The 26455-nt window shown below is 40.0% G+C and overlaps 1 protein-coding gene across 1 annotated transcript; it reads left to right on the top strand.

Moving 5' to 3' along the window:
- The first annotated feature begins 765 nt into the window (after nt 1-765).
- On the top strand, nt 766-25818 carry LOC139742446 (mRNA cap guanine-N(7) methyltransferase-like). The gene is made up of 11 exons (XM_071652985.1): nt 766-872; nt 13186-13340; nt 14533-14643; nt 16403-16535; nt 17822-17940; nt 18744-18925; nt 19499-19663; nt 21894-22011; nt 23325-23450; nt 24512-24802; nt 25162-25818. The coding sequence occupies exons 1-10, from the start codon at nt 866-868 to the stop codon at nt 24758-24760; spliced, it is 1365 nt and encodes a 454-aa protein (XP_071509086.1). The 5' UTR covers nt 766-865; the 3' UTR covers nt 24761-24802; nt 25162-25818.
- The last annotated feature ends 637 nt before the right edge of the window (nt 25819-26455 follow it).

Below are 26455 nucleotides of genomic sequence, written 5' to 3'. Positions count from 1 at the left end.
ACAGACAATCAATATTGATCTTAATGTAACACTTTATGAAACAGGCCCCTGGTGTAGGAAGCCTATCTATAGGCCTATTAAGAGATGATTATATGCTTCATCTTGAGTTAACGATACCATTTTTTTTTTTTTTAATCCAGGGATTGTTGATGCTCAGGAACAAAGATCAAACAGTTGTCCACGTGTATAATCATTGTCTCCAATCTTTTTCTTTTTTTCTCTCCCTTTATATATATTTTTATCACTGATGCAACACTTAAACTATAATCATGAACCCTCGGCAGAAATCTATTTTACTTTTTTAAGCTTTTGCTTTTCAACCCCGGTTTCAATCATTTGAAAGCTGAAACTCATACTTTAAACATAATGGTAATAGACAGGCCAACATAATCTTTTGGCTCACCTGTAAAATGAGCATTAGTTTTAAATATTCTAAAATTAAACTCGCTGTACACCACAAGGACTTCAGTTATCTTTTTCAGGTTGTGATTTTCCCATATTCGCCACTCCTCAAGATGGCTTGAGGTGAAAGTTTTTGAGCGGTAACAGCGACATGCATGCATTGATTGTTTCGATGCAAGTTTAGAGAGCGCTCTTCTCTTTTTCACAACGCCGGCGCCGTAGACACAATGTGCTCGCTATGCAACGCGTGACCAGAGCGGAGCGTACGGACCCCTTTGTATTAATGTGCACACGCACCCTATACCGGCGTCCGTCCGCGGCTGTTGCGCGTCCGCAATATACCGCACCGTTTTATCACGCGTGTATTGTACAACACGTGTGTATCCGTCTTGGGGTCAATTTCAGCGAGAAAAGTCCGTGTAAAATTCCAAATTGCAAGAAAACAACAGAGGGCTACGCAAAAATGACAGGTACGTTATTTAGAATGATGTATATATATTAGACAACTGTGGCGATTGTATAAAAATGTTTCTTTACAGCTCGGATCAAAGAGCCATCTTGCGAATTTGACAAACGACTACCGTGTTAGAATGGCGTAGTCCCATTTGTGATATTCAGTGTAAGCTCTGTTGTTGATCGTGTGTAGAATCTGGTCCTGTGTGATAGTGTGAAGATATTAGTGCATTAGTTTCTTGTTTCAACACTTTCCTCGTAGGAATATAACATGCATATTTTGCTTTATTCAAATCACCACCATATCTAGAAATTTTTTTCAATGTTTCATGTTCTCAAGATGGCATGGCTTCCAGAGCAGAGCGAGAGTGAGACATCAACTTGTTTGAGTGTAGCATCTGCAAACCGCCGCATCAACTGAGTAGAGAAGATGAGGCGTCTCTTGTCATGCTTGTTGAATGTTATCGTGTCCAGTCATGCAAAGTGCAGTGACACAGAGTGCAGTGTCTGAGTATATGAGATTCTCGATCTGTGTATTATTGTTGAGGAGACCTATTCTATACACAACAGTCAAAATATGATTTGATTATGAATTGAGCATGGCATTTCCAGAGACTCCAACCCTAAGCACCTTCTGATCGGGAGATTCTCCCGCCTGAAACCCCTAGCAAACGGGAGACTCCAATTTGATATGTGCGAAGTTCCTTGCTTTAGGGTTCTAGATGCTCTCTTGTGCTATCTAAGGCTAATTTTTTCAACATACAATGATATTAAGTAAGAAATCATTTCAAGCGGGAGACACACAGCCAGGGCGGGAGAAATTAAATCTCAAGCGGGAGAACGGGAGATTTTGCAAAAATGGGATTTCAGCGGGAGATCTCCCGTCGAAAACGGGAGAGTTGGAGTCTCTGCATTTCCAGATGCAGACACAGACAGACAGTTGCATTTAGGATTAGCATGTTTAGTGCATAGTGATGTGAGTAACGAGAGCTGTAGTATAGTTGATAGTCTACACCTGTTTTAATTTTTACACATGCACACGCATGTAGAATTGGTTGTAGTAATGACGAGGCAAACCAGGGATCGTGGATAGATCTACAGTATATATGTATGTTCTTGGATAAGAAAAGAAAAGTAAAAAACCTGCACCAGGGTTCAATCTCCCGACAGTCCCATGCCAAATGTAGCCGGAGGTCAAACCTTGGACGGCGTTTTGGTTGAATTATGGGCCACTTGGTACAAGCCATTACATTGAAGTTTTGACTAATCAGTGCCTAGTACGGTAATGGTTTTGTGCTGATTAGTTAAAACTACAATGTTAAAATCTTTTGGGACCATAAGGCAGTGTTGAAACATTTAGAGCCATGAGAAGCCGTAGATTTCTACCTCAAGTCTCAATTCTGGCAAGACTTCCTTATTCCCCCCACCCCACCACTTGCCGAATGTATGTGACAGTGAGTGCTTGCATCCATATGTAAGCTAACAAGCGTAGGGTAGTGTACAATGGTATGGCAAAATGAGTGGTTGGGGGACAATCACATACTGTACAAGAAAAGAAGTCTTTTCCTCTATTATGGAAATGGAAAACTTGGCATTTCATGTCCTCTCCAAGTTGAATTTGATTTAAAGAACAAGTTCACCTTCATAGACATGTGGATTGAGTAAATGCAGCAAAATTAGTAGAACACATCAGTGAGAGTTTGAGGAAAATCGGACAATCCGTTTGAAAGTTATGAATTTTTGAGGTTTCTGCTTTAATAGTCACTGCTGGATGAGAAGACTACTACATGCACAGCTTTACATGTGTACAACGATATAAAGAAAAAATAAAGAAATTCAAGGTATTTTCAATTTTCTTGCATAATAAAAGAACACTCGACTTCCCTCTTTCAGAAGGCAAGGGGGAATAATATTACCCTTAACATTCGTCAGTGACGAGTCAAGGAAATGTGCACTTTTTTGTGAAATTTTCTTTGTAAAATATATTCCTTATATTGTTGTACGTGACATTATACACTGTAGTTACAAAGTAGTCTTCTCATCCAGCCGTGACTGTGCAGATACTTTAAACATTTTTGAACGGATTGAACGGATTGTCCGATTTTACCCAAACTTTCACTGATGTGTTCTACTAATATTGCTGCATTCTCTTAATCTGCATGTATGTAAAGGATGAACTTGTCCTTCAAAGAAGAAAAGTTGTACATAGTATTGAAAGTTTGAATGAACTGAACATAGATTTATGAGTTTCAGGATTTACAGCTGTTTTTGAACCATTGATATTGGTCATGTTCTCATTTTGGCAAATAGTTTTACCTTTAGATATTTTTGGCTCTTTAGTCATTTAAATACATGTACATTGTACATGCAATACACATAAAATTACAATCATACTCATGATACACGCAGATTAACATTACACACACACACACACACACACACACACACACAAACTTACTCAATTACAAACATTAGTCTAGTGCATAGTTGGTGTAGCTTGATGTGTGCACATGTTCAGTTTTGATTAAAATTATATATGTACATTGCACTGATTTGTCGCATTATGTGCACTAGCTGTAGAATGCACTCGTGTACTCTTTTTGAAGTCTGAATTCTTTCTTATGCCATAATCTCCTGCGTGATAGCAAGCTCCCCACAATGATTTTGATATTTTTAGTCCGCTCATGATCATGTCATTGATTTTTACACATTGAGTGCATTACTAGACTGTAGTAGTAATATAATACAAATGTACATATCCATGGTTATCCAAAAGAAAGACATGGGGGAGGGGGTTGGGGGAAGCATAGATATGTAGTGTTCTCCTCAAATCTCCCATTGTTGTACATGTAGAATATGCTGGCACAGATGTCTACGGAAAGAATATCCCAAATCAATAGAAGGGTCATCTCTGGGTACAAACCAGTGTAGGATTTGACATGATACTGTTTAAACATTGGGTGATTTCAAATCTGGTTCTATTGCTGGTGCTTATGTTATCTCAGAATGTAACAGCATGAAATTGAGCCCCAACACGGTTGTTAGGTAATGTTCAAATGATGCTGGTCACAACTACATACATGCACATATGTACAATGTATGTATACCAGTGTTATCTTCACACCATTGCAAAGTCTGCATAGCACTGGAATTGCATGGGGGGAAAAAGTGATTGCGTTTGGTTGAAGTCAAGTATAAAAATAGGCTGCCAGGAATGCTTTGTATCATGCAAATGATGTAAAAAAAAGAAGAATTTAATGCCATACATTTTTCTAACAACTCCAAAATATGTTGATGTTAATTTTGCTCTCAGGCATAGATTTATGTAGCCTTGTCTAAAGTGTTAGCATACTTTCCACAGGCATATATTGCATTAGCATGTAGGCTATGCATGTACAACATGCTTGATGTGAGTTCGGACAACATGCATCCATGGATGAGAATGTTGGTATCACACTTTTGTAGAGCATTGCTAGCACCAACACCAAATCTGAAATTACAAGTTTAATAATCCTTTGGGTATTGCTAGGGGATGGTGTTTATAGCCAATGGGGAAAAAAGCCCATGTACAAGTGTATGATGTACCAATTGTACAGTGTAAAGCGGCAACAAGAATAGTAGAGCTTGATTTACTAGACACCATTCAACTACGGGCCGGCCCATCACGAGCTTGCTAGAACTACACTGTACATTGTGTACATCAATGTTGTGGTGAACCTGCCAACACTGATTGATATCAAGATCAGGATTCTCGCTGGTGCTAGTGTTGAGCTCTAACACTAGCACCAAACTTGAAATCACCCATTGTACTATAAGGATCACATGTCTGTGCAGAAGTGTCTTTCCACATAGTAGTACAGTATGTCCGTGTATACAAAGTACATACATGTGTGTACACATTGTACATGTGTACATGTACAAATGTATGTTCTCCGTTGTACATGTTTGCACATGTGGTACAGGGCATGTTCAAGTTGTACTGAGTAAGTTTTCAGTGCATGTGCATTGTACAAGTGTGTGTGTCAAACCGTGCTTACAGCGTACTGTATGTGTACAAATGTAAGTGGGTTGGACGTACTGTAATGTCTCTCTAAAACTGTATCAGATTAGAGGTCACTTATTTTTACAGTTCTTTACCATCATTAGATGAAAAGAAACAAAGCATACTAAATTCTGAGGATTGTGCTTGTGTGTGTTAAAATGACCTACAATGCCAATGCGGTTTATGTTTTGCTTGTTCTAGTTTCTTTGGTTCATATAGACTTCATACACATGACAGCCTATTGATTCTGCAATGTCCATGCATTGCTAACATGCATTTGATTCTATGGCATGTAGTGCTGTGCAATGTGAATTACATGTATTTTGTACATCGGTGCTACACTATCTCTCGATATGTCTGGGTTTATTTTTATACATCATGTAGCCCACAGTCCACTGCATTAGCAGTGATGTGCTGTGCTGTGATTTTCAAGTTTTATTCAATTCATCATGTAAAACTGTACAGCTTCTTGTACATGTACGTACAGCTTCTTGTACATGTACAACTACACTACACTTTACATGCACAGCAATGCAAACAGTTACATGTAGTGTACATATGTTGTACATGTACTGTACTTTGTATGGTCACTCTTGTTCATAACAGCGGCCACCATGAATAAACTGGTAAGAACTTTATGCAAGATTTTACCTGTATCAAAGTAATTGTACATCTTTACCTCCATTTTGTGTGAAATACATGTTCATACAATTTCACGCTTACGATGGGTTAGTGTGGGACATTTCTTGGTTGAGATGAGGATTCAGCTTTTAACTTTTTGCAAGATATTTAGAAACTACTTTATCAAATGTTTGATAAAGAACATACAATTCTAGGAGGAATTCAAACTTTTTTTGATGAAACTCAGTTTTTAAATGGCTAAGATATCCAAAAGCAGAGTAAAACAAAGCAATACCGGTACCAGTAAAAGGTGGGCCCTGCATGCACCTTTTGCTAGGATCGCTTTGTTTTGGATATCTCGGCCATTTCAAAAACAATTTTCATCAAATATACTTTGAATTCCTCTTAGAATAATATGTTCTTTCATGTTTCACAAGAGGTTTCTCATCTCAAGGAATCATCATCAAACAACATTGGAAACCTGAAGCTCCATCTCAACCGAAACTATGTCATCCCTTTAAAGGGGATGGCTAGTACAGTATATACCAAAATAAACTTTGCGTTAAATTTACGTGTAACGCAAGCGCCGATCGGTACTGCGTTAATCTTTCTGCGTTACAAAATTAACGATCACCGTGCGTGAATGATCGTTACAGATCGTTACAGATCGTTACTGTGCGTTACAGATCGTTACTGTGCGTTAATTTTTAGATCTTGCGTTAGCGGACTTGTCATGTGGACTGGCAAGAAATCTCGGAAATTGCGAGACTCGGAGATGCCTCGGTTAAGTAACTGTCGTTCGTAATATTTACTACGGACAATTTCCTGCCGGCGGAAGGCATTTAAATAGCGATATCAAATACCGAAAAGATTTTGTAGTTGAGCAGAACTCCCCTGGCAATGTCGTATTGTCATGGTCGTCAAATTTGTACTCATGGGCGCAGTCAATGGAATCGGGCAAGTAAAAATTTCGAAGCCACATTTTTCCCCACAGCCAACATATTCCATCGAACATTGAACCCATGAAATCACGCATACGCAAGCCTAAAACTAACGCCGACTGTCTAACGTTAGCGATGTCACGATTTCAACAACGGTCAGACACTTACTCAATTCAGGAAGGTGCAAAAGTCCATTTATATTCCAATACACAACGTGTGTCTCGCCGAATAACTGGTGGTAGTGTGTGGTGACAAAGCCGAGTATTTCGGCAGTAAAAGTAGCTGCAGCAGAAGAAAATGTCTACCACTTTCTGCTCGCATTATTACACTGCCAGCAGGTGAGTCAAGTGGTAACTTGATAGGCACGCTTCACATGAAAGTTTACCCAGAAACATGAGAAATCCCACGATGCCAAGGTGCCAGAGTGGGGAATGGGGAGGGGTGGAGAGAGAGAGAGATACCAATCAACAGAAGAAACCGCGCGTACTGGCGCATTCTCGGAGGTCATGAACAGTCTGGGGTCTTGGAGATGAACAGAGAAGGAATGTTTAATTAAAGATAGCTGAAGTCGAAGACCCAGGATTACAAACGTTGATTCTTTTTTTTTTTCTCCTTTCATTTATCATGCCTTCACGTTTAGAAATGGTTGCACTCCTTAAAAAAAAAAAAAAAAAAAAAAAAAAAAACTCTCCTGCGATTTTTAAAACGTCAAACTTACCATGAAAGTGTTACTACGTGTATTACAATAGTTAATACTATACCTATTGCTTTAATCATACAATGTATCTGTATAACACAAATTTGACTACCAATGACAATAAAAGATACTTGTATTTGTTTTGTGTGGAGATTTTTTTGTCTTTATCCTGACTAGTTCCTATGAAATTTCTAATGTTTTTACGGCAGCATCAACAGCCTAAAATAAATTACTGAGAGATTTATAGATTATGAAATTTTTGGCAACCATCCATTTGAACGTCAGGCATGAAAAGCTCCTGATATTCGGCAAAAACAACTCAACAGATCAGAGACAAAGTTCCTTCAAATTTTTGAGAAGTAGCACGCAGATTTGCTGGGCGTGGTAGGGTCCATGCTTTGAGATCGTCACAATCGTGTTGTCACCAGGGAGGTGGAGTGTCTCTCTTCCACCTCCCTGTTGTCACCGAGTATCGGGAAGTTCCCACAAACTCCAGGATCACCCCTCCCTGCCAACTCCATGTTGCTCCCAGGGAGGCGGGAAGAGTCTCTTCCCACCTCCCTGTTGCTCCCCAACGTGCATTGTGAATGCGTGGCGTTTCTTGTCACCGTCAGTACCCGAGACTGCTTTGTATTTGTCTTGGAATATTGATTCTTCTTGTCATAACATGAGTGTAGTAATCGTTTTGCATGGCTATGTAAAAAATTGTGATACAACGTGTACTCAACTCGTCTTTGTGATTTTTTTCTTCAGTCCAAAAGGAAGACAAAAATTTTAATAGTATCATGACGTTTGCAATTGTTCGAAAGGTCTGCTTTTGATAACTCACAGACTACTCAGTAATCACCCTTGTTTTCCCGCTCCCAGGCCCTCCAATTTTATTGAGCAATCCACAAGCGCGCGCAAATTCCTTTGCCATGTGGTTTTGCCAGCCAGCTGTCGGAATGTGCTTTGAAGTTACATTTCAGCCTGGCCTGGGGGGCGTTTCATCAACGAGTTCGTCGGAGTTTTCACCGACGAATTTGCTATCAGCCAATCAGACCAAGGATTTCATTAGCTTTTAACAGTTGTCAGTGTAAATCCTTGCGTCTGATTGGCTGATAGCAAATTCGTCGGTGAAAGCCTCCGACGAACTCGTTGATGAAACGCCCCCCTGGCTGGCATGGGGCATAAATGGGTGTCGAGTTTCAATCAATACCTACTGTTGTTTTATTCTTGTATTTGAACATGTCGTTTCACCTGACAACATACGGAGATCGGGAAGGTGTAGGGCCAGGGAAGAGGTTTTTGTTGTGTGTTGCAACCTAATCCGGGCAATTAACCCCAGAGGGCAATTACCCCCCCCCCCCCCTCCCCCCGCTAAATACTGGTTAATGGTAAGGTTAGAGTAAAGATTAGGGTTAGGTTTAGGGTGAGGAGTTTGGGTTATGGTTAGGATTAGGGCCAGGGGAAGGGTCCGGGGTAATTGCCCAGGAAGAAAAGAGGGACGCGCTTTTGTTCTTGGTCAAATCGATTTCCTAGGTGATGCTGTGGAGCTAGAAAGGAACCAAAAAAGCAATTATGATGTCTGGCGTACTTCCGGGACGTCTTATTTTTCTTGCACTCTGAAATTTCCTATTGTTTGGCGTTATCAATGTCGTTAATTGTTATATAGTTACCCTCTTTCGCATTATAAACTTAAAGTCCATAGAACATTCATACGCATTAAGATCACACTCGAAAAGCTATACTGGTGTATAGTTTGAACACAGCAAAATGAAATAACGAATATCCCGCAGATTTACCAAAATTATGCGTCATGTGGGTCCATTCATTTTCTTTTCTTTTCTTTTTTCATTTGTCTTCTTGTCGATGTGGGGGGTATAGATTCAGGATATACTTTTCCTTTTCCCCCTTTCGGCCCGGTGCGATTACTCCTGGTGCTGACATTCTTTCTGCTCGTCTTCCGATTATACTGTTGTTGTAAATAAATGCGCATGGAGCCCCAGCTGTATCGCAAAAAAAAAAAAAAAAAAAGTCTATCTAAAGTTGACCTTCAAGTACATGTACTTAAGTAAAATCTGAATCAATTAGCCATGGTACGGGTTTGCGGTTTCAATCCCCTCGAAGCCCGATATTTGCCTTTAAGCAAGACACTTTATCCACAAAAGGCCAGGGCTCCACACTAACTTTTATTTCGGTGGCCCGATCGGGCCACCAATATGATTGATTTTTATTTTTTGGTGGCCCGAAAAGAAAAACAAACAAGCAAAACTATCGGTCCTACTAAACATAGAAAAATAAATATCAAGTATTACTGAAGTGATACAGGTACCCACGTCTAAAATAAGGAGAAAATTTAATCATCTTATACCGTTATTCTGAGTTCTAAGATTTCGCAAATAGGCTTAATAGATTATTATAAAAGTTGATGCCTATTAAATTGGTCAAAATTTACGTTTGAAATGAGAAAGTGGGAGCATTTGCAGACATTGTAAACATCTGACATTTGTTTTAGCATCGTAAAGAGCCAAAAAATTACCGTTATTTATTTCTGGTGGAAATTCAAGCAATCATTCAACATTTACAAGTATTTTAACACCTTCCGGAATGTAAAACCAAGCAACCGACATTCATTCTATCATCTTACGGACCCGAATATCATCCTTATTCATTTCCGAACGTGAAAGCAAACATCCGCTCTTTATTTTATCATCTAACTGAGCCGATTGATACCGTTTATAATTTCCAAATGTACAAGCAACAATCTGTTACTTATTTTAGCATCGTACGGAGCAGAATATTACCGTTATTCATCTCCAAATTCAAAAGCAAACACCCGACATTTTCTTTATGATCGAAGGAGCCGAATGTTACTGCTGTCCACTTCCGAAAGTGAAATGAATCATCTGACATATTTCAGCATCGTACGGAGCCGAATGTTATACTGTTTTTCACATTCAAACGTCATCCGACATTTACATTTACCATCAAACGCAACTGAATGTTATTGTTATTCATTTCGAAATGTTAAATTTATAGCAAATGTCTGATATTTATTTTAGCATCTTAATTATGGAGCAGAATGTTACTGCTTGTCACTTCCGAACGTTCAAGCAATCATCTGACATTTATTTTGGCATCTTCCGAAGCCGAATGTTATTGAGCACTATTTACTTTCGAACGTAAAAGCGAACATTCGGCATTTCATCGTCGTACGGAGCTGAATATCACTGTTATTCATTTCCGAACGTCAAAGGGATCATTCGACATATATTTTAGTATCTTCCGGAGCTGAATGTTATTGCCATTTACTTTTGAACGTAAAAGCGAAGATCCAGCAATTATTTCATCATCGTACTGAGTTGAATACTATTGTTATTCATTTCCGAACGCCAAAGCAAACATTCAACATTTATTTTAGCATCTTCCGGAGCTGATTGTTATTGCTATTTACTTTCGAACATAAAAGTAAACATCAGACATTTATTTATCATCGGACGGAGTTGAATACTATTGTTATTCATTTCCGAACGTCAAAGCAAACATTAACTTCACCATCAAACGCATTTAAATGTTACTGTTATTCATTTCGAAATTTAAAAGCAAACATCCGACAGTTATTTAGCATCGTATGGAGCAAAATATTACTGTTATTCACTTCCGAACGTAAAAACAATCATCTGACATTTATTTCAGCATCTTCTGGAGCCGAATGTTATTGCTATTCACTTTCGAAAGTAAAAGCAAACATCCAACATTTATCTCGTCGTTGTACGAAGTTTATTATTATTGTTATTCATTTCCGAACGCCAAAGGGATAATTCGACATTTACTTTAGCATATTCCAGAGCTAAATATTATTATTATTTACTTTCGAACGTAAAAGTAAACTTCCGGCATTTATTTTATCATCGTATACGGAGTTGAAATTCATTATCATTTATATCCGACCGTCAAAGCAAACATTCGACATTTATTTCAGCATCTTCCGGAGCCGTATTTTATCCCTATTCATTTCCGAACGCAAAATCAAATATCTGACATTAATTTCAGCACCGTACGGAGCTGAATCTTACCACTATTCATTTCCAAAAGTATGAGCAAACATCCGACATTTATTTTTGTATATATATAAATTTTTGTAGAAAAGGGCACTTTTTCCAAGAGGCCAGGGCACTTAAGTCAGTCAGAGGGGCACCAAGGCCACATTGGAAAGGGCATGTTTGGTGTTAATGAAAAAAGAAAGAAGAAAAACAAACCGAGAAAAACAAACACACACACACACACACACACACACACAAAGTGCAACACACAACAAAAACCTCTTCCCTACAGCTGTTACACATTCCCCATCTCCGCGTTTCTATCAGGTGAAACAACATTTTTTTTTAAAACAGGAATAAAACAACAGTAGGTATTGATTGAAACTCGACACCCATTCACACCCAGGCTGCCATGAAACTTCAAAGCACATTCCGACAGCTGGCTGGCAAAACCACCAGGCAAAGGAATTTGCGTGCGCGTGTAGATTGCTATGATTAGTCTGTGACAGACAGTTCATGACCTCCAAGAATGCGCCAGTACGCGCGGTTTCTTCCGTTGATTGGTCTCTCTCTCTCTCTCTCTCTCTCTCCACCCCTCCCCATTCCCCAGTCTGGCACCCCTTGGCATCGTGGGATTTTTCTTTTTTCTTGGTGAACTTGGAGTTCACTCTTTACTCTATCTGAATATGCGCTGCCTAGCTAGTACAGTACTCGCGGCCGCTGCGCTGCGGAGGCAGTCGGGACGGTAAAAGCCGGTCGGGCGTACATGTACGTACACGTCGTCTCGTATATATCTCGGAAAGATACTTTGAGTTTGAATCAGATACATCGGGACGCGAGTGAACTGAAGGTATTATATTTGAGATCAGGAAAGTTGTTCAAGCTTATTAAAGAGACTTTGAGAAAGGGCATATCATACGTCATAAATAATAACTTTCATTCTAAAAGGGCACCACGGCCCCAAGAAAAAGGGCACTTTTTTTTTTTTTGGCCGTAAACAAAAGGCATTGCGGCCAACGAGAGGGGCACCGACGGCCATGGCCGTCGGTGGCCGTCGGTTAATTCGAGGCCTGAGCTTACGAAGCCGATAGTTACCGCTGTTCATTTTCAAAACTGAAGGCAAACATCCGGCTTTTTTTGGTGGCCCGGCGTGCGTTTTTGGTGACGCCGGTCGCAAATAAACCATTCGCGAAATCGTGATTCGATTCGCGAAAAGACTCCGCTAAATCGCTACACTCGGCAGGGGCTACGTCGTCCTTTCACCAGGTCTCGTTACAAAACCAAAATCTCGTGTGAGTTCTTGCGTTACCTATCGTTAATTTTAACGAAACATCGTTAATTTGCGTGAGGGATCGTTACTCATCGTTACTCATCGTTACTCATCGTTACTACAAACGTTAATTTTCCCGATCGTTACTTTGCGTTACTAACGATTCAGGTGAAACCGCTTGCGTTAATGAAACGTTAATGTTGATTAACGCAAAGTTTCTTTTGGTATATACTGTAACTGATCAGTGGGAATGCTGGGGGATGATTGTTCCAATCCTTGTGGGATTCATTTAAGAGTACATTATATATCTATTGTGTGAAAATTATTTGCTTCAGTAACGATCGCCCCGTCACTGTACAGGCATGCTAACCTGGAAACATTAAACTGCACATTACTTGAATATGAGACCATTCTGAAGCAAATAATTTTCACACAACAATAGATATATAATGTACTCTTAAATGAATCCCACAAGGATTGGAACAGTCATCACCCAGCATTCCCACTGATTCCCACTGATCAGTTACTAGCCATCCCCTTTAAATGAGAGATTCTCTCTTTGAGCATGTTGCAACGACATGCTGAAACCCCTCGTGGACCACCCTATTACCTATCTTGATATACATTGTAACAAACTTTCGTCAAATTAGATATCCATTCAAGGATAAAAGAAAAAAATGTGTTGTGTTCTAATGCCTCCCTTGCACTGTACCTCTCACACGTGACCTTTGCAGACAGTACCACAGCAGCAGCAGCCGAGGCAGCAGTAGAGGAGAAGATGGAGGAGACGCCTGCTGCCGCCGCCGAGGAGGAGACCAAGGCAGAGACCTCTGAGGCCGGAGGAGACAAGCCACAGACAGCTGGGGAGACCTCGACGGAGAAGAAACCAGTGAGTGCACCAGCACAGTCCAACTTTAGTCAGGGCTGCAGGCTAACCCATTTTTTTTCTACTGGTCTGACTTGTTTGTCGGGCCAGTAGGTATCCAGTTTTTCCATATTTTACTGGTCCATTCCTGAAGAAGTTACTGGGCTGACAATGAATTTTACTGGTCAGGGTTCGTCAGACCTGTGCCAGTGTGCAGCGCTGCTTTAGTTACATGTATTTAATTCAATTAAGTTCAGTTTATTTGGCGCTAGAAATCAAAAGATACATTATGTACATACATATTAAAGAAACAACAACAACAACAATTTGTATTCATGTACGTACATGCTCATGTGATAACAACTTAGAGTTGGGACCAATGTGAACCAACTAGCATATGTAAATGGGGCCCAAAACAGTCCAGTCATGTCATGACTGGAGCCCATCTGGATAAGTGATATTGCTAGGAGAGTGAGATGTACTTGAGCATGGCACTTTGAAGCAAGTTGTGTCAGGGTTTACATAGGGAATTGTTAATGTACAATTCACTACAATGATTTACAGGATATTTGCATGTTTCATAATTCAAATAATGTGGACATGAAATGGAAAAAAAAAAAATGTGTTTGTATGAGTGGAAATACACCTTCCTCTTGACCTTTGTTCCTTCCACCCAAATGTATATTCTAAAGTTTACTTGCACTCACACAAACAAATACAATCCCACACACATACCAACACACAGCATACACATACAAACATGAGCATTCGCCCCCCATGTGAATGTATCCAGTTACCTTTTGACTCTAACGTATCACGAACAAAGCATTATCTTCTATAGCCAACTTAGAAAGGAGAAAATTGAAAAATGCACCAGAGTGATTACGATGTAGTAGGAGGTCAATGTGTTTTGCAGGTGTCACAACTGTAAATACCAGTACATTGAATGGAAAAGCTTGAACATGCATTGTAATTCATTGGTTTCCATATGCAAGATAATAAATTTTTAGTTCTAGTTGCAGTAAATAATGTACAAACCTGATGCTGCTGAGATCACGTACTCATTACAAAACATTAGGAAGGAACAATTCTTGGATAGACGTGCTTACTGCAAAAGAATTTTGAAGACTTCATTGAAGATTTGATCTTTGAAATGACACAATGGAGAATCAAAATTTGACTTGTAAATTCTTCTTACACTGTGTTTATCCCGTAGGGCATGTCTGGCACTGTTGCCAAGCACTACAATGACCTGAGGGAGGGCACCGTGTTCGACAGGACCAGGAGCAGAATCTACTACCAGCGCAACTTCAACAACTGGATCAAGGTGAGCAAAATGAATTGTGGATGGCGTGACGCTGGAATATAGAAGGTGCCAAATATGACAGTGAGGAAGACCCTCAGAGATGCATTGAAGTTGTCAATATGTCATTTGGGTTGGATAATATGTCCTATAACTACTCCAAGGGAATTTGAAGAGCCCAATACAGCTCCCAGCTAACACAATTTTCATCTGGGTTATTGTAACAAGGCTATATTCTTTGGAGTACCAAGATTTAATAGACAATTGGATTCCTGTGCTTGAATTTGCAGTTCAGGTAGAAGAAAAAAAAAAAAGTCAACATGATGACCTTAGAATCTCTTGTATGACAAACATAGTGAGGTGGCATAAAAGCATGGAATTTGAGTAGTGATCCAGCCACAATTCCTGTTAAAGGGATGGTATAGTTATGGTTGAGACCTGATTTCAGGTTTCTAACTTTTTTTGGTGAGATAATGAGAAACCTCTTATGAAATATGAAAGAGCATGTAGTTCTATGAGGAATTCAACGTTTATTTGATGAAAATTGGTTTTGAAATGGCTGAGATATCCAAAAAAGAACAATTCTTACAAAGTGTGGGACCCACACTTCATTATGATCGCTTTCTTTTACTTTGTTTTTGGATGTTTCAGTCATTCCACACCCGATTTGAATCAAATAAATGTTGAATTCCTCTTAAAATGGTATGCTCTGTACTATATCACAAGTGTTTTCTTGGTATCTCGCAAAAAGTTAAAAGCCCAATTCTCACCTCCACCAATACTGAACCATCCCTTTAACTAATAACTCAAGCTTTCAGTTTCGTATTGGCAGCTCAAGGCCACGTTGAGTACTGTGTATTCACATTTATTTACTAAATTCACTTTCAATGATATCATGGAAGCTCCCCGCACACACTCATACGGAGTCCCATGCTCTGCTGTTTTGCCCCTAACATAAACTAAAGTGTTTGGCACACCATAAACACCACATTGTAATGATGCAGAATGCAGGCCTAGTTGATGTCAATTATTACCTCCGCCAAGGAAGGCGGTTATGTTTTTGTCAGCATTGGTTTGACTGTTTCCAAAATAACTCAAAACAATGTGAACAGATTTTGATGAACTTGAAGGAAAAGTCCATAATGACACAAGGAACGGATTATCCAACTTTGGTAGTAATCCAGGAATTTTTATGGATTTTTAAAAGGATATTTTCATATTTTGGCAAATAGGGTCGATGAACTGGGGAGTTCAAACTGCGCGTATTTGAGGCTTGCGTGCGCATACCAAAGCATGTGCTCGAGGAGCCACGCAGCAGGAAGGTAAACACTTCTTAGCTTATTTTTTTTTCTTTTTTACAGCTATTATTGGGAATTTGGGCGACTTTCAGCATGAATGTTTGGGTGGAGATGAGCTGCTTGACGGAGGTCTGCGCTCTGCGAGTGCTTAAAAATTTTTTTTTTTTCTGTAGTTACAATGCATGTAGGCAACTCTGTAGATAGCTTCACTCTGAACATAGACCTTCTCCAGATATGGAAGAACTGAAGAAACTCCTGCCAAAATCTTTGGGCTGATTAACATAATCACTGTGTAAAAAAAGGGAATGCATTGGTATTACAAGTTGAAGTCCATTGCATTGCATAGTTATTTAAGTATTGCTGCAAGAATTGCAGTGACTTTCAGATTTTTCGATTTAGAGATTTGTTCCTTTCGGATCTGAACGATGCGGTAGACTGCAGACATTGCTCCACCCATCTTCCATCGCGTTGTGTTCTTTCCACAGAGTATGGTGATAGCTAATTCACTGAAGGCAGTGCACAGGAAGAAAGGGTGCACAGTACTGGATCTGTGCTGCGGCAAGGGAGGTGACCTGCTCAAGTGGACCAAAGGCAACATTAAGAAACTTGTCTGTGCAGGTGAGCACATAGCCAAATTATTCCGACCTCAAGCAGTTTCTGTCATGTTTACCTAAGGTGTGATTCCTCTCCATATTCCAGTTGGCTGATAATGAATGGAGTTAATTCAGATGAGAGTGGTAGAAATTTCATCTTAGAACTATAGTTAGAGAGTTTCAGCAGTATAAAAGTTATGATTATTATTTCACAAACCACTGATATTACTCAAATTGGCAACAGTAATGATATCATTATCATCTCAGGAGTCTCTCATTGAACTCTACATAAATCTTCACCAAATTCCCTTGTTTTGACATGAAATCTGTAAGAATAAGATGTATCCCTTTCATCAAATTATTGTGGTCTTTGAATAACCTTTGTAATGTATTATTCATTGCCCAAACATTGGGATGTTTCTTCAGTCAATATGAAAATAAGCCAGTTCGGGGTTCCAGTTTGTGTGTGAGCAGAAAGAGGTCATTTGTACTGAGAGACAGGTTGGTTTTTAAATTCACTGAGATAAGCATCTGTGATGCAATGATTATTCATGTAATCATCATTAGTGGTGCTTGCCAGTACATCCACCTGACAGCAAGCCTGGTCTTTGGCAATGTTAACAGAGAAAAAAAAATGCTAATGCATTCGATACACCAAAATGAAATGGATGCTTCCCAAAGTGTTAATCGATTGACAAACCATTCTGGTCACTTGATCTCCCTACGCAGTTACATACATTCTTTGTTTGAACACAAGTTCCATAAAGTTTGAATACAAGTTCCATAAAGTGCTATGTGGGGCAAACTGATGCATTATGTCGCTTTGAATCAAGTGATAATGCCTAACCAACTGAGAAAAATGAAAGATTATTTGTACTCATGTGCACATGAGCTATCTCCGACCTGGCTTATTGAGCATGTGCTTCTAAAGATTAAATACTGCCCATATGCCAAAAGCATTCTTTAAAAGGATTTGGGTGAAGGATTGACTCGTGAAGATTTTGACTCGCTCAATGTGGAATTATATGAGGTTAGTGGTGTTTAAACGGTGGAAAAGGTCTCTGTACTGGCCTTGACTCTTGGCAAAGACTTGCTAAAAATAGACTCTAGCACAGAAATGGATATTCATTAAGAACTAGTGATAATAAATCAAGTGCATTTTCAGAAAGATGGTAGCACCTCTGCATTACCATTTTAGTTGACAAAGCCTAATCAAATACAGGTATATGAATGATTACATCTTATTCATGACCACCACCTCTTTTCAGTATTTGATACAAGTTTGATGCATGTTGTGTTTGCCGGACGCAGATATTGCTGAGGTTTCGGTGCAGCAGTGCCAGAAGAGGTACAACGATCTGGTGCAGCGAAATAGGCGCCAAAACAACCCGGTGTTTGCCGCCGAGTTCATCGCAGCAGACTGCGCAGATGTAAGTATGCTCTCCAACCGACGTGATTAATAGATAAAGATAGTGTAATACGGTGCAGGTATTGTGTGTTGTTGCTCAACCAGTAGCCTTTCATACTTTTTTGCCTTTGATATTGTTAGCACTTTCCAGATTCTTCATGCAATCAACATATTTCGTGCCTTCTGGTAAAAATTGGAAGCTGGCAATAGTGGAAACTGATTACTAATACTATGTAATTTCAAGACATGTGAAAGAATAAATGTAGTCAATAGCGGCCACCCAAGGGAGACTAAATAAATGGCCGTTGTACACAGGTGGCCACTATAGACAGGGTCGTTAATATGGATTTTCTCTTAGGGGGAATTTTGCTTAGTTGTTGCATACGACAGGTGGCCATTATAGACAGTGGTCGCTGCAGACAGGTTTGACTTCCTGAGATAATAATTTGATAGATTGACAGATCTACAGGTACATGTAGGTAGATTGATAGATACTGACATAGGTTAATTGCTACCTAGATAGATAGATGAATATGTAGATGAAATAATTGACATGCACATATACACTTATTAAAGTTGGATCGAATGAAGCAAAGGGGAGGAAATTTTACTTGAGTTCCGGATTGGTCTTTTTCAGGATGTATGTCAGGTTGTGAATCAACATGATGCTCTTACCTTAAACATCAACCAAGTAAACCATAAAAACAGGCTGGAATCCCCCAACCACTCTTTTTCCACTGAGCTTTGCTTGCAAAATCATCGCATTCCTATCAGCTCTGAGGTTACTGGGAATGCATTGCATTTGGTGTCTCGTCTTTTTGTCAGGTGCTGTTAACGGAGCGATACAAGGAGACAGACATCTTGTTTGACCTGTGTAGTTGCCAGTTTTCCCTTCACTACTCCTTTGAGAAGCCAGAGCGGGCACGGACCATGATCAGGAATGCTTGTGAGAGGCTGCGGCCGGGCGGATACTTTGTAGGAACCATTCCCAATGGATACGAGCTAGTGTAAGTCTTGCTTATATAATTATTCTTGTTACAGGTGGTATCATTGTTGGTAATTTAAAGTTCTAATTTTCTTACGTTTCATCAGTAGAATGTGTCAAACAAACAAAATCCAGTGCAAAAAGTTACTTGGAAACTTGGAAAACTGCTTCCTGCTCCCCCTCCCCCCGACAGTAGGAGAGTTTTATTAAAAATCATACTTTTGTTTGAATTATATTCATTCCCCCCCCCCCCCCCCACAACTAACACATGCACTAGTTTAATTTATTGCATATTTCCAAGCATGTGAATAGACAAAGATGACACATGCACTCTCTATTCCATCAATTTATTTTCATTCCTCATATACTACAACTGCCGCATGTTGAGGTTAAATGGCCCCAAAGGCCTCACTTTTGGCAATGAGTGTGTGTTTTTTTTTTCCTAAGCTTGGAGGAATGGTATGCTGCCTACAAAAATATGAACACTGGTTTAATGTATTTGATATTTCCTAGCATGTGGGCAGACGGAGATGACATATTTAAACTCTCTAATTCAGAATTTTTTTTTCATTCCTCTTCACTGCTATTGCCACAGGTCGAGGTTAAAAGGAGCTGAAGGTCTCACCTTTGGCAACGAGGTCTACAAGGTGACCTTTGAGAAGAAGGAGGAATTCCCTCTCTTCGGATGCAAGTATGATTTCCACCTTGAGGGCGTCGTGGACTGCCCCGAGTTCCTCATCTACTTCCCTCTGCTGGAAGAGTAAGTCAGGGGATTTTTCTCTCCTTCTTCCCGTCTCTTCTTCTCTTCTTCCTAGATTGTATTAACTTTTTGTGTGCCATGGTGTAAACCTTGTGTCTGCCACATCATTCTGAGACTGCAATGCAGGAGTGCTTTTGGAAAACAATCCATTTTACCAAGCCATGTATTGTTATTAGCTCACCTGAGCCTTTGGATCAGGTGAGCTATTGTGATCAATCATCGTCCATCGTCCGTCATTTGTCATGCATAAACTATTTACACTTTTTGCTTCTTAAAAACTTCATGAAGGATTTTCACCAACTTTGGCAGGTAGCAGCCCTTGGTTGATAGAATCTTAATGTTTTCAAATGGATACCATGTCCCCAAATGAAGGAATATTGAAAAATCTTCTTCTCTAGAACCAGAAGTAAAGGGCATAGTTAGTGCTGTAAGTACATCAGTAATTGTAGTTTGTTTGTGAGTGGTCCAGGAATGCACCCCGTTGAACCTGGGAGGGACCAAACTAGGACCATATTTTGACATTTCCATCGTCTTCTTGAAATAGCATGGTCAAATTTATGCCAAGTTTGGCAGATATTATTGCCAGGATGAAAGAATACATATATGCGCGAATGGGAGCCATGCCCCTCTTGGGGGCCCAGAACAAAGCCTCTACGAACTCGATATGTTCTTCTTAGGAAATAGTCTGCAAAAGTGTGTGGAAGGTAGACTTGCGATACTCAGGTGAACTGTAGACCTGAGGGTCTCCTTATTTCATATGTGTCTTCTCTTCTTCCTAGATTGCATTGACTCTTTGTGTGCCATGTCGTAAACCCCATGTGTGCTACATCATTCTCAGACCGCAGTGCATGAGCACTTTTGGAAAACATTCTGTTTTACAAAGCCATGCAACTTTTTGTGGAAGCATTGATTCTAGAAATGCAGTACAGCAAAGTTGTAGGGAAAATTGCATGCTTGGCTGTGATGAATGGCAATTTTTATGACAAAGCTGTGTATATGGTGCTTTCAGTATACTGTGGAGTATCGTGATTTATCAATTGGTTTTGCGCACGGTTGTGCGTTTGAGCAAAATATGCGAAGTTGGCACGCCATAAACTGATTTTGGCGTGGGAAAGTGGCACAAAGAGAGTTGATAATTATATCAGTTTTTGCATCTTCACCTACTCGTTGGCATATACTCACATTCTGACAAAATGTGCATGCATAGCTGCTGCATATTTGGTACTAAATGTGTACATCTACCACATAATCACATCAATACATGCACAAACTATCACTCTTTTTCAGTGTGCAGTGCTACACCACCAGAATGAGTTGTTCAAATGAAAAAAATCTCTGTTGTATGTTTCGGACCGAGATCATGCTCTTTAGTAATATATTATTTATTATTACCCATACGAGGTAGTTTTGCGAGGCAATTGCAGTTGGTATTTTGCAGGGTCGTGGAGGTCAGCAGGTGACATTAGAGCATCCGGGTCTCGCCAATCACTTTACATGTAAACATTCCGGTCGACCACAAAGCGAAGACATTCAAGGACGTCGCTGTGTGTCGGTTACACACACCGTGCACAAAACAATACGTTAGCACGTAAAAACGAGGACGGTCGCTGCGACTGTGTGAGCGGGCGGCGTACCTGATTGTGCATGGTGTTGTGTGCAAGCATGTGGGTGTAGTTGAGCGCAGTGGTGAAGGGTTCGACCTGACGCCGAGTGGATTTTGTTACAGTAAATCGGGAAGTTTACATTGTAATGTAACTGCTCGAAGATGCCTAAAATGCCTGAAAATGGGTAATAATAATAATAATATGGACTGTCCTTTCGGGGGATACGCCATTTATTGCCCTCACTAGAATAGTATTGCCCTCGTCTTCGACTCGGGCAATACAATTCTAGTTCGGGCAATAAATGTTATATCCCCCTCAACGCCAGTCCATATTATATTAATATCACACTGCGAATTGATGTGACTATACTGTACAGTGGTAATTATCACATTATCACATTTTTCAGCAATGTTACACCACCTTCTCTTTGTTTTCTATGATTTGTTTGAAGCAAAAGGTGCCAGAAACTTCATGTCCATGTATGATAATTGAACTGAAAACATTTTTTCACAAGCATTATGGAATAGAGCATGTGGATAGAGTGATGGTCGAATTTTATGCTGTCCCTTGTTTATTTAGAAGCAGTTTGTTTTGTTTTGACAATGCTGCTCTTTTTTTTTTTGCAGAATGGCCAAAGAGTTTGACATGGAGCTGGTGTACTTCAAGAACTTCATGGAGATTTACAAGGAGAACAGTGAAAATGTAGACAACCAGGCTCTCATTGCCAAGATGCAGGCCCTGGAGGTAGGAGGATGTGATTCTATCGATATGCTCAAGTCTACTGTTGTAGCTATGTCGTCATCTCTTTCTCATTCTCTCTCTGTCTCTCTATACAAATATTTGTACCTCAATCTCTCGCTGTTGTTCTCTCTGTTTATCCTTGTTTCTCTCTCTCTCTCTCCCGCTCTCTCTCTCTGTCTCTCTAAACTGCAAGGTCTGTAGAATCAGTCAGGAATTAGTGTTTATCTTTTGGTTCTTACATTTTGAATTACTACCACTGCTACTATTAGGACTACTACTGGTATAGTGAGGTGCCCGCACCTCCCCCAGGGGCCCGAATACCGCCACCCTGTTTAAAATTGTTACAAGCGCACTGAACAAAAATTTATGCCCGGGACTGTGTTCAGTATCCTTAAAAAACTTGAAACTTGGCAGGGTTACCACAAACAAGCAAATTGTGATGAAAAACAAGCAGTTTTTCGCGAAAATTTGAAATGTTTATTGGGAATACGTGTTATAAGTACCATCACGGTCACCCGCACGCATCTTTTACGTGCTTGTCTATGGGAGCTTCACGGTCAGCCGCACACATCTTTTACGTGCTTTGTCTATGGGAGCGCGGGTGGCGAGTTAAGGGCCCCTTCCTTAGCGCGCAACTTTTTCGCATCGTTCGCGTTTGAGGACGATAGCTGCAAATTTCCGGTATCGAATAGTGAATTTGTGGTTCCATTGGAATCTTCAGCATTTTTCCAGTATGTAATTGGGATTTCATAGAATTTCAGTGACAAAATGTGATTCAATGCATAAACATTAACTATGGCGAGGTGCGGGTCACCCAAGTATACTACTGCTGCTGCTGCTGCTACTACTACTAGTACTACTACTACTACTACTACTACTACTACTACTACTACTACTACAACTAGTACTACTACTACTACTACTACTACAACTGGTACTACTGCTACTGCTGAGTACTACTACAACAATTACAAGTTCTTCTACAACAACTACAAGTACTACCAGTACTCAGTAGTAGTACTTACTACTATTACTACTTTTACTGCTATTACCACTACCACTACTACTGCTGCTGCTACTGCTGCTGCTGCTACTACTACTCTACTGCTACTTCTACTTCTACTAATCCTCCTCAAATGTTCCGGCACAAATTGCAATTTCCACCTTCACACTCTCAGTAGAGTATAGACATAGGATCCTCTGTAAAACAGCTCATGATTTTTCCCTCACGTGTGTGTGGCCCATAAGATGAAGAGGTGTCATTTGAAAGGTCACTTTATATCTGTACCACCTCCTCCTTCCCTCCCCCTTCACAGCAATACCCGCCCGACAAGTTCACCAAGCTGGCCAGCTCAAAGAGCGATGACTATGTCCATGCCGAGGCCAGGCATATGGAGCTGACAGGACTGGCCTCCGACACCGACAAGAAGCCCATGACAATTGTGAGTTTCACCCTACGTGTCCCAGACATGATGAATGAATTTGATGAATTATCAAAAGCCTTGAAATCACTATGTCTGTAAGTGATCCCTATATTGGCAAAGCATTTAAGAATTTGTAACACCATATTTTTTGTCTCAATTGCAAATTTTTGTACTGATTTATTGCAGATTTTATCAAATTTTACTTGTTCCACTCTAATCTCTCTCCTAAATATTGGATGCAATGAAATTTAGAGTTGCCAATTTGATGAGAACAGGATGATTATTGCTGCAGCTATGTACTCTATCAAGTGACTCAGTTATTGTTCAAGTGACATTTGAATTGCCATATTGAGAATAAGACAGACAACAACCTTGATATTACAGTTTGCATAGTCATTTTAACCAAATTATTATAACATGTTTCTTGAATGGCTAACTTTGAAGGAAGCTTCTGTGCAGAACTGAGGTGGTTGCAGACTTAAATTTGCACTGTTTGTGAAAACTTTCAGATATTGTGTCTCGTCAACAGTATGAGTGTTGTGTTTTGTTTTGTTTTGTAATGCGGTGGAGTGCAGTGGTATGGGCATGTGTTAAGGACGGATGATGATTTTGTTCTGAGGAAAGTGCTAGAATTTAAAGTGAACAAAAGCAAAAATGACTAAAGATGACATGGAAAAGACAGATGGAGGAGGAGCTGGGGAATGTTGCATGGTGGAAGGAGGACGCCCCAAATTGGGCGTGGTGAAGAGATGGTGTAATAGTGATTGCTTTGAGAATAAGGTCAATCCAGCCACCAGCCAGTTATTGGGGACAAATTTGGTGAGAAAATGGATGGTGATGTTGAATGTCATACTTGTGGATGAAAGGGAGAAACTTTGTGCTTGTGTATTTTCATGTCTTCCCACCTGTTGTGATCACCATAATAGTGATTGCTTTGAGAATGAGGTAAATCCAGCCACCCCAGTTATTGGGTACAAATTTGGTGCGAAAATGGATGGTGATACTGAATGTCACTGGTTTTAAGGGGGAAACTTTGTGCTTGTGTATTTTCATATCTTCCCACCTGTTGTGATCACCAGGGAACCCTGTCCAAGTCCGAGTGGGAGGCATCCAGCCTCTACTGCGCCTTCGCCTTCAAGAAGGCCGGAGAGTTTGAGGAGCCGGAGGAGGAGACCAAGGAGGAAGAGAAGGAGGTTGCCAACGGCGACGGAGCGGAGGCAGCAGCGGAGGCAGATGCGGCCGCGGCCGACAGTGCCGAAGCCCCCCAGGAGGGGGAGGAGGCTGAGGAAGAAGGGGACGCTGAGGGGCAGGAGGAGGAGGAGGCGTGAGGTCAAGTGAGCGAGAGACCGACGGACTGACCATTCTCTAAGGTGAGAAGGGAGAACAGATGATGTCTCTTTGTTACATTTCCTTATTCTCATCAGTGAGAAACAGATACACTTTGTGCAGTACTCCACAAAGATATTACAACATTATATGCTGATGCAAGTCTTCATTGAACTGAAACTAGTCATCTTCAATACTTCTCTTTTAGATGCCGGTTAATATTTTATTTAAAAATGATTCAAGAAAAACTTCATTTTGATATTCATTACTCCAATCTGTTTCTTAAACTTCTCCTTTGCCAGTGGCGAGAGATAAGATGCTTTACTCTTGCCAACTTTTAATGTCACTTGGTATACCAAAAGATAAGCCTCACCCAAACAACCTTTTGCTTTTTCAACCACAGAATCCACATTTTGAAAAGGCGTATCATTTCTGCGCAACCCTGCATGGAAGTGATCTCCAATTGACTGACTGTTGACTCAAAGGGGGGAAACAACAAGTTCAGGCAACGGAACAACGCAAGCAAACACACACATGCAGACATGCTGACGGAACGTGTTATTTCTCTGCAAGTACTTTAGAAATCTGTATACCCAAATAGCTTGACATCTTCAATTTGTGTGGACATTAAAGGGGGACACAAGTTGTCACTTAACAAAGATTTGTCATCCAACGTGATATGAATTACACAGAGGCAGACAATAAGTAACTGGCGAGACATCCTGTAGGTTCCTTTCTCTTTCGTTTTCAGCGGTTGTGATTATATATGAAACAGTCATCATTTTGATAATGCAAATGTATGTGTGACTCTGTGACCTACCCTTATACTTTATTTGTTTCATGTTTGTGTGTTGTTGTGTTTTGTTTTGTTTTTCTATAGGGGGGGTTCATTGTTCTGTGTTCATTGCCTTTTCTATCTTTATTTCAAGGCTATGAAGGACTCTTCTATACGCAGAGCAATTTCCCACACAAATAAGTAAGAAACCAGTTCAATTAGCGACTGTGTATCCCCAAAGTGATTTTAATCTGGGCGTGGCCCAGTCAGCATATATTCATTGACCCTGATGGATAACTTTGAATCTGTGTCTGCCCATTGCATTGTGTCCAGTGAAATCAAACAATGTTGGCTGTAGATTTCTGGTTTTTGCTAAGTTCCACCACACAAGTCATTTACTGTCATTGATAATACCTGACCATGTGTTTTGTTTTGTTTTGTTTCGTTTTTTGTTTTATTCTACATCTTTTTCCCTACAGTGCCTGTTCTGAATAAGTGTTTTAGTATTGTTCATCATTGCTAACTTTTTTTATTCCTTTATTTAACTTCAGTTTAAAAGCAAACAAACAAACAAACAAACAAGTAAACCAAAGCATTCTTAGTGTGTACATTTGTTCAGTCAATATTTGTGTGTGTGTGTGGGTGGGGGGGGCTTCTCAGTTGTTTCTAGTGTTTTTCTGTCTTGAAAAGAGAGTATGAAGCAAGTGCTTGTATTTGCATTGATGGGGGTGAATTTGATCTTCTATTCTCTATAACTTGTGAATTCTTTGGAAGTAAAAGGAAGTAGGAGGGGGACGTATACTCCTTACATAGTCATGCAAGTAACCCATGTGCACCAAATAATGTGAAAAAAATATATGCAATACTTTGCATCGCTTTACCTTATTTCTTCTCTCTTTTTATGCCTCCGCCCGAAGGATGC

Source organism: Diadema antillarum, unplaced genomic scaffold (genome assembly GCF_040938485.1).
Source record: "Diadema antillarum isolate AM-2024a unplaced genomic scaffold, OU_Dant_1.0 seq00001000_RagTag, whole genome shotgun sequence".
Lineage (NCBI taxonomy): Eukaryota > Metazoa > Echinodermata > Echinoidea > Diadematoida > Diadematidae > Diadema > Diadema antillarum.
This window is presented reverse-complemented; position numbering and strand designations above follow the sequence as displayed.

Coding starts and splice junctions, on each gene's coding strand:
- LOC139742446 (XM_071652985.1), top strand. Junction 19,664..21,893: donor TACTTCCCTCTGCTGGAAGA/GTAAGTCAGGGG, acceptor TTTTTTTTGCAG/AATGGCCAAAGAGTTTGACA. Junction 23,451..24,511: donor ACAAGAAGCCCATGACAATT/GTGAGTTTCACC, acceptor TGTGATCACCAG/GGAACCCTGTCCAAGTCCGA.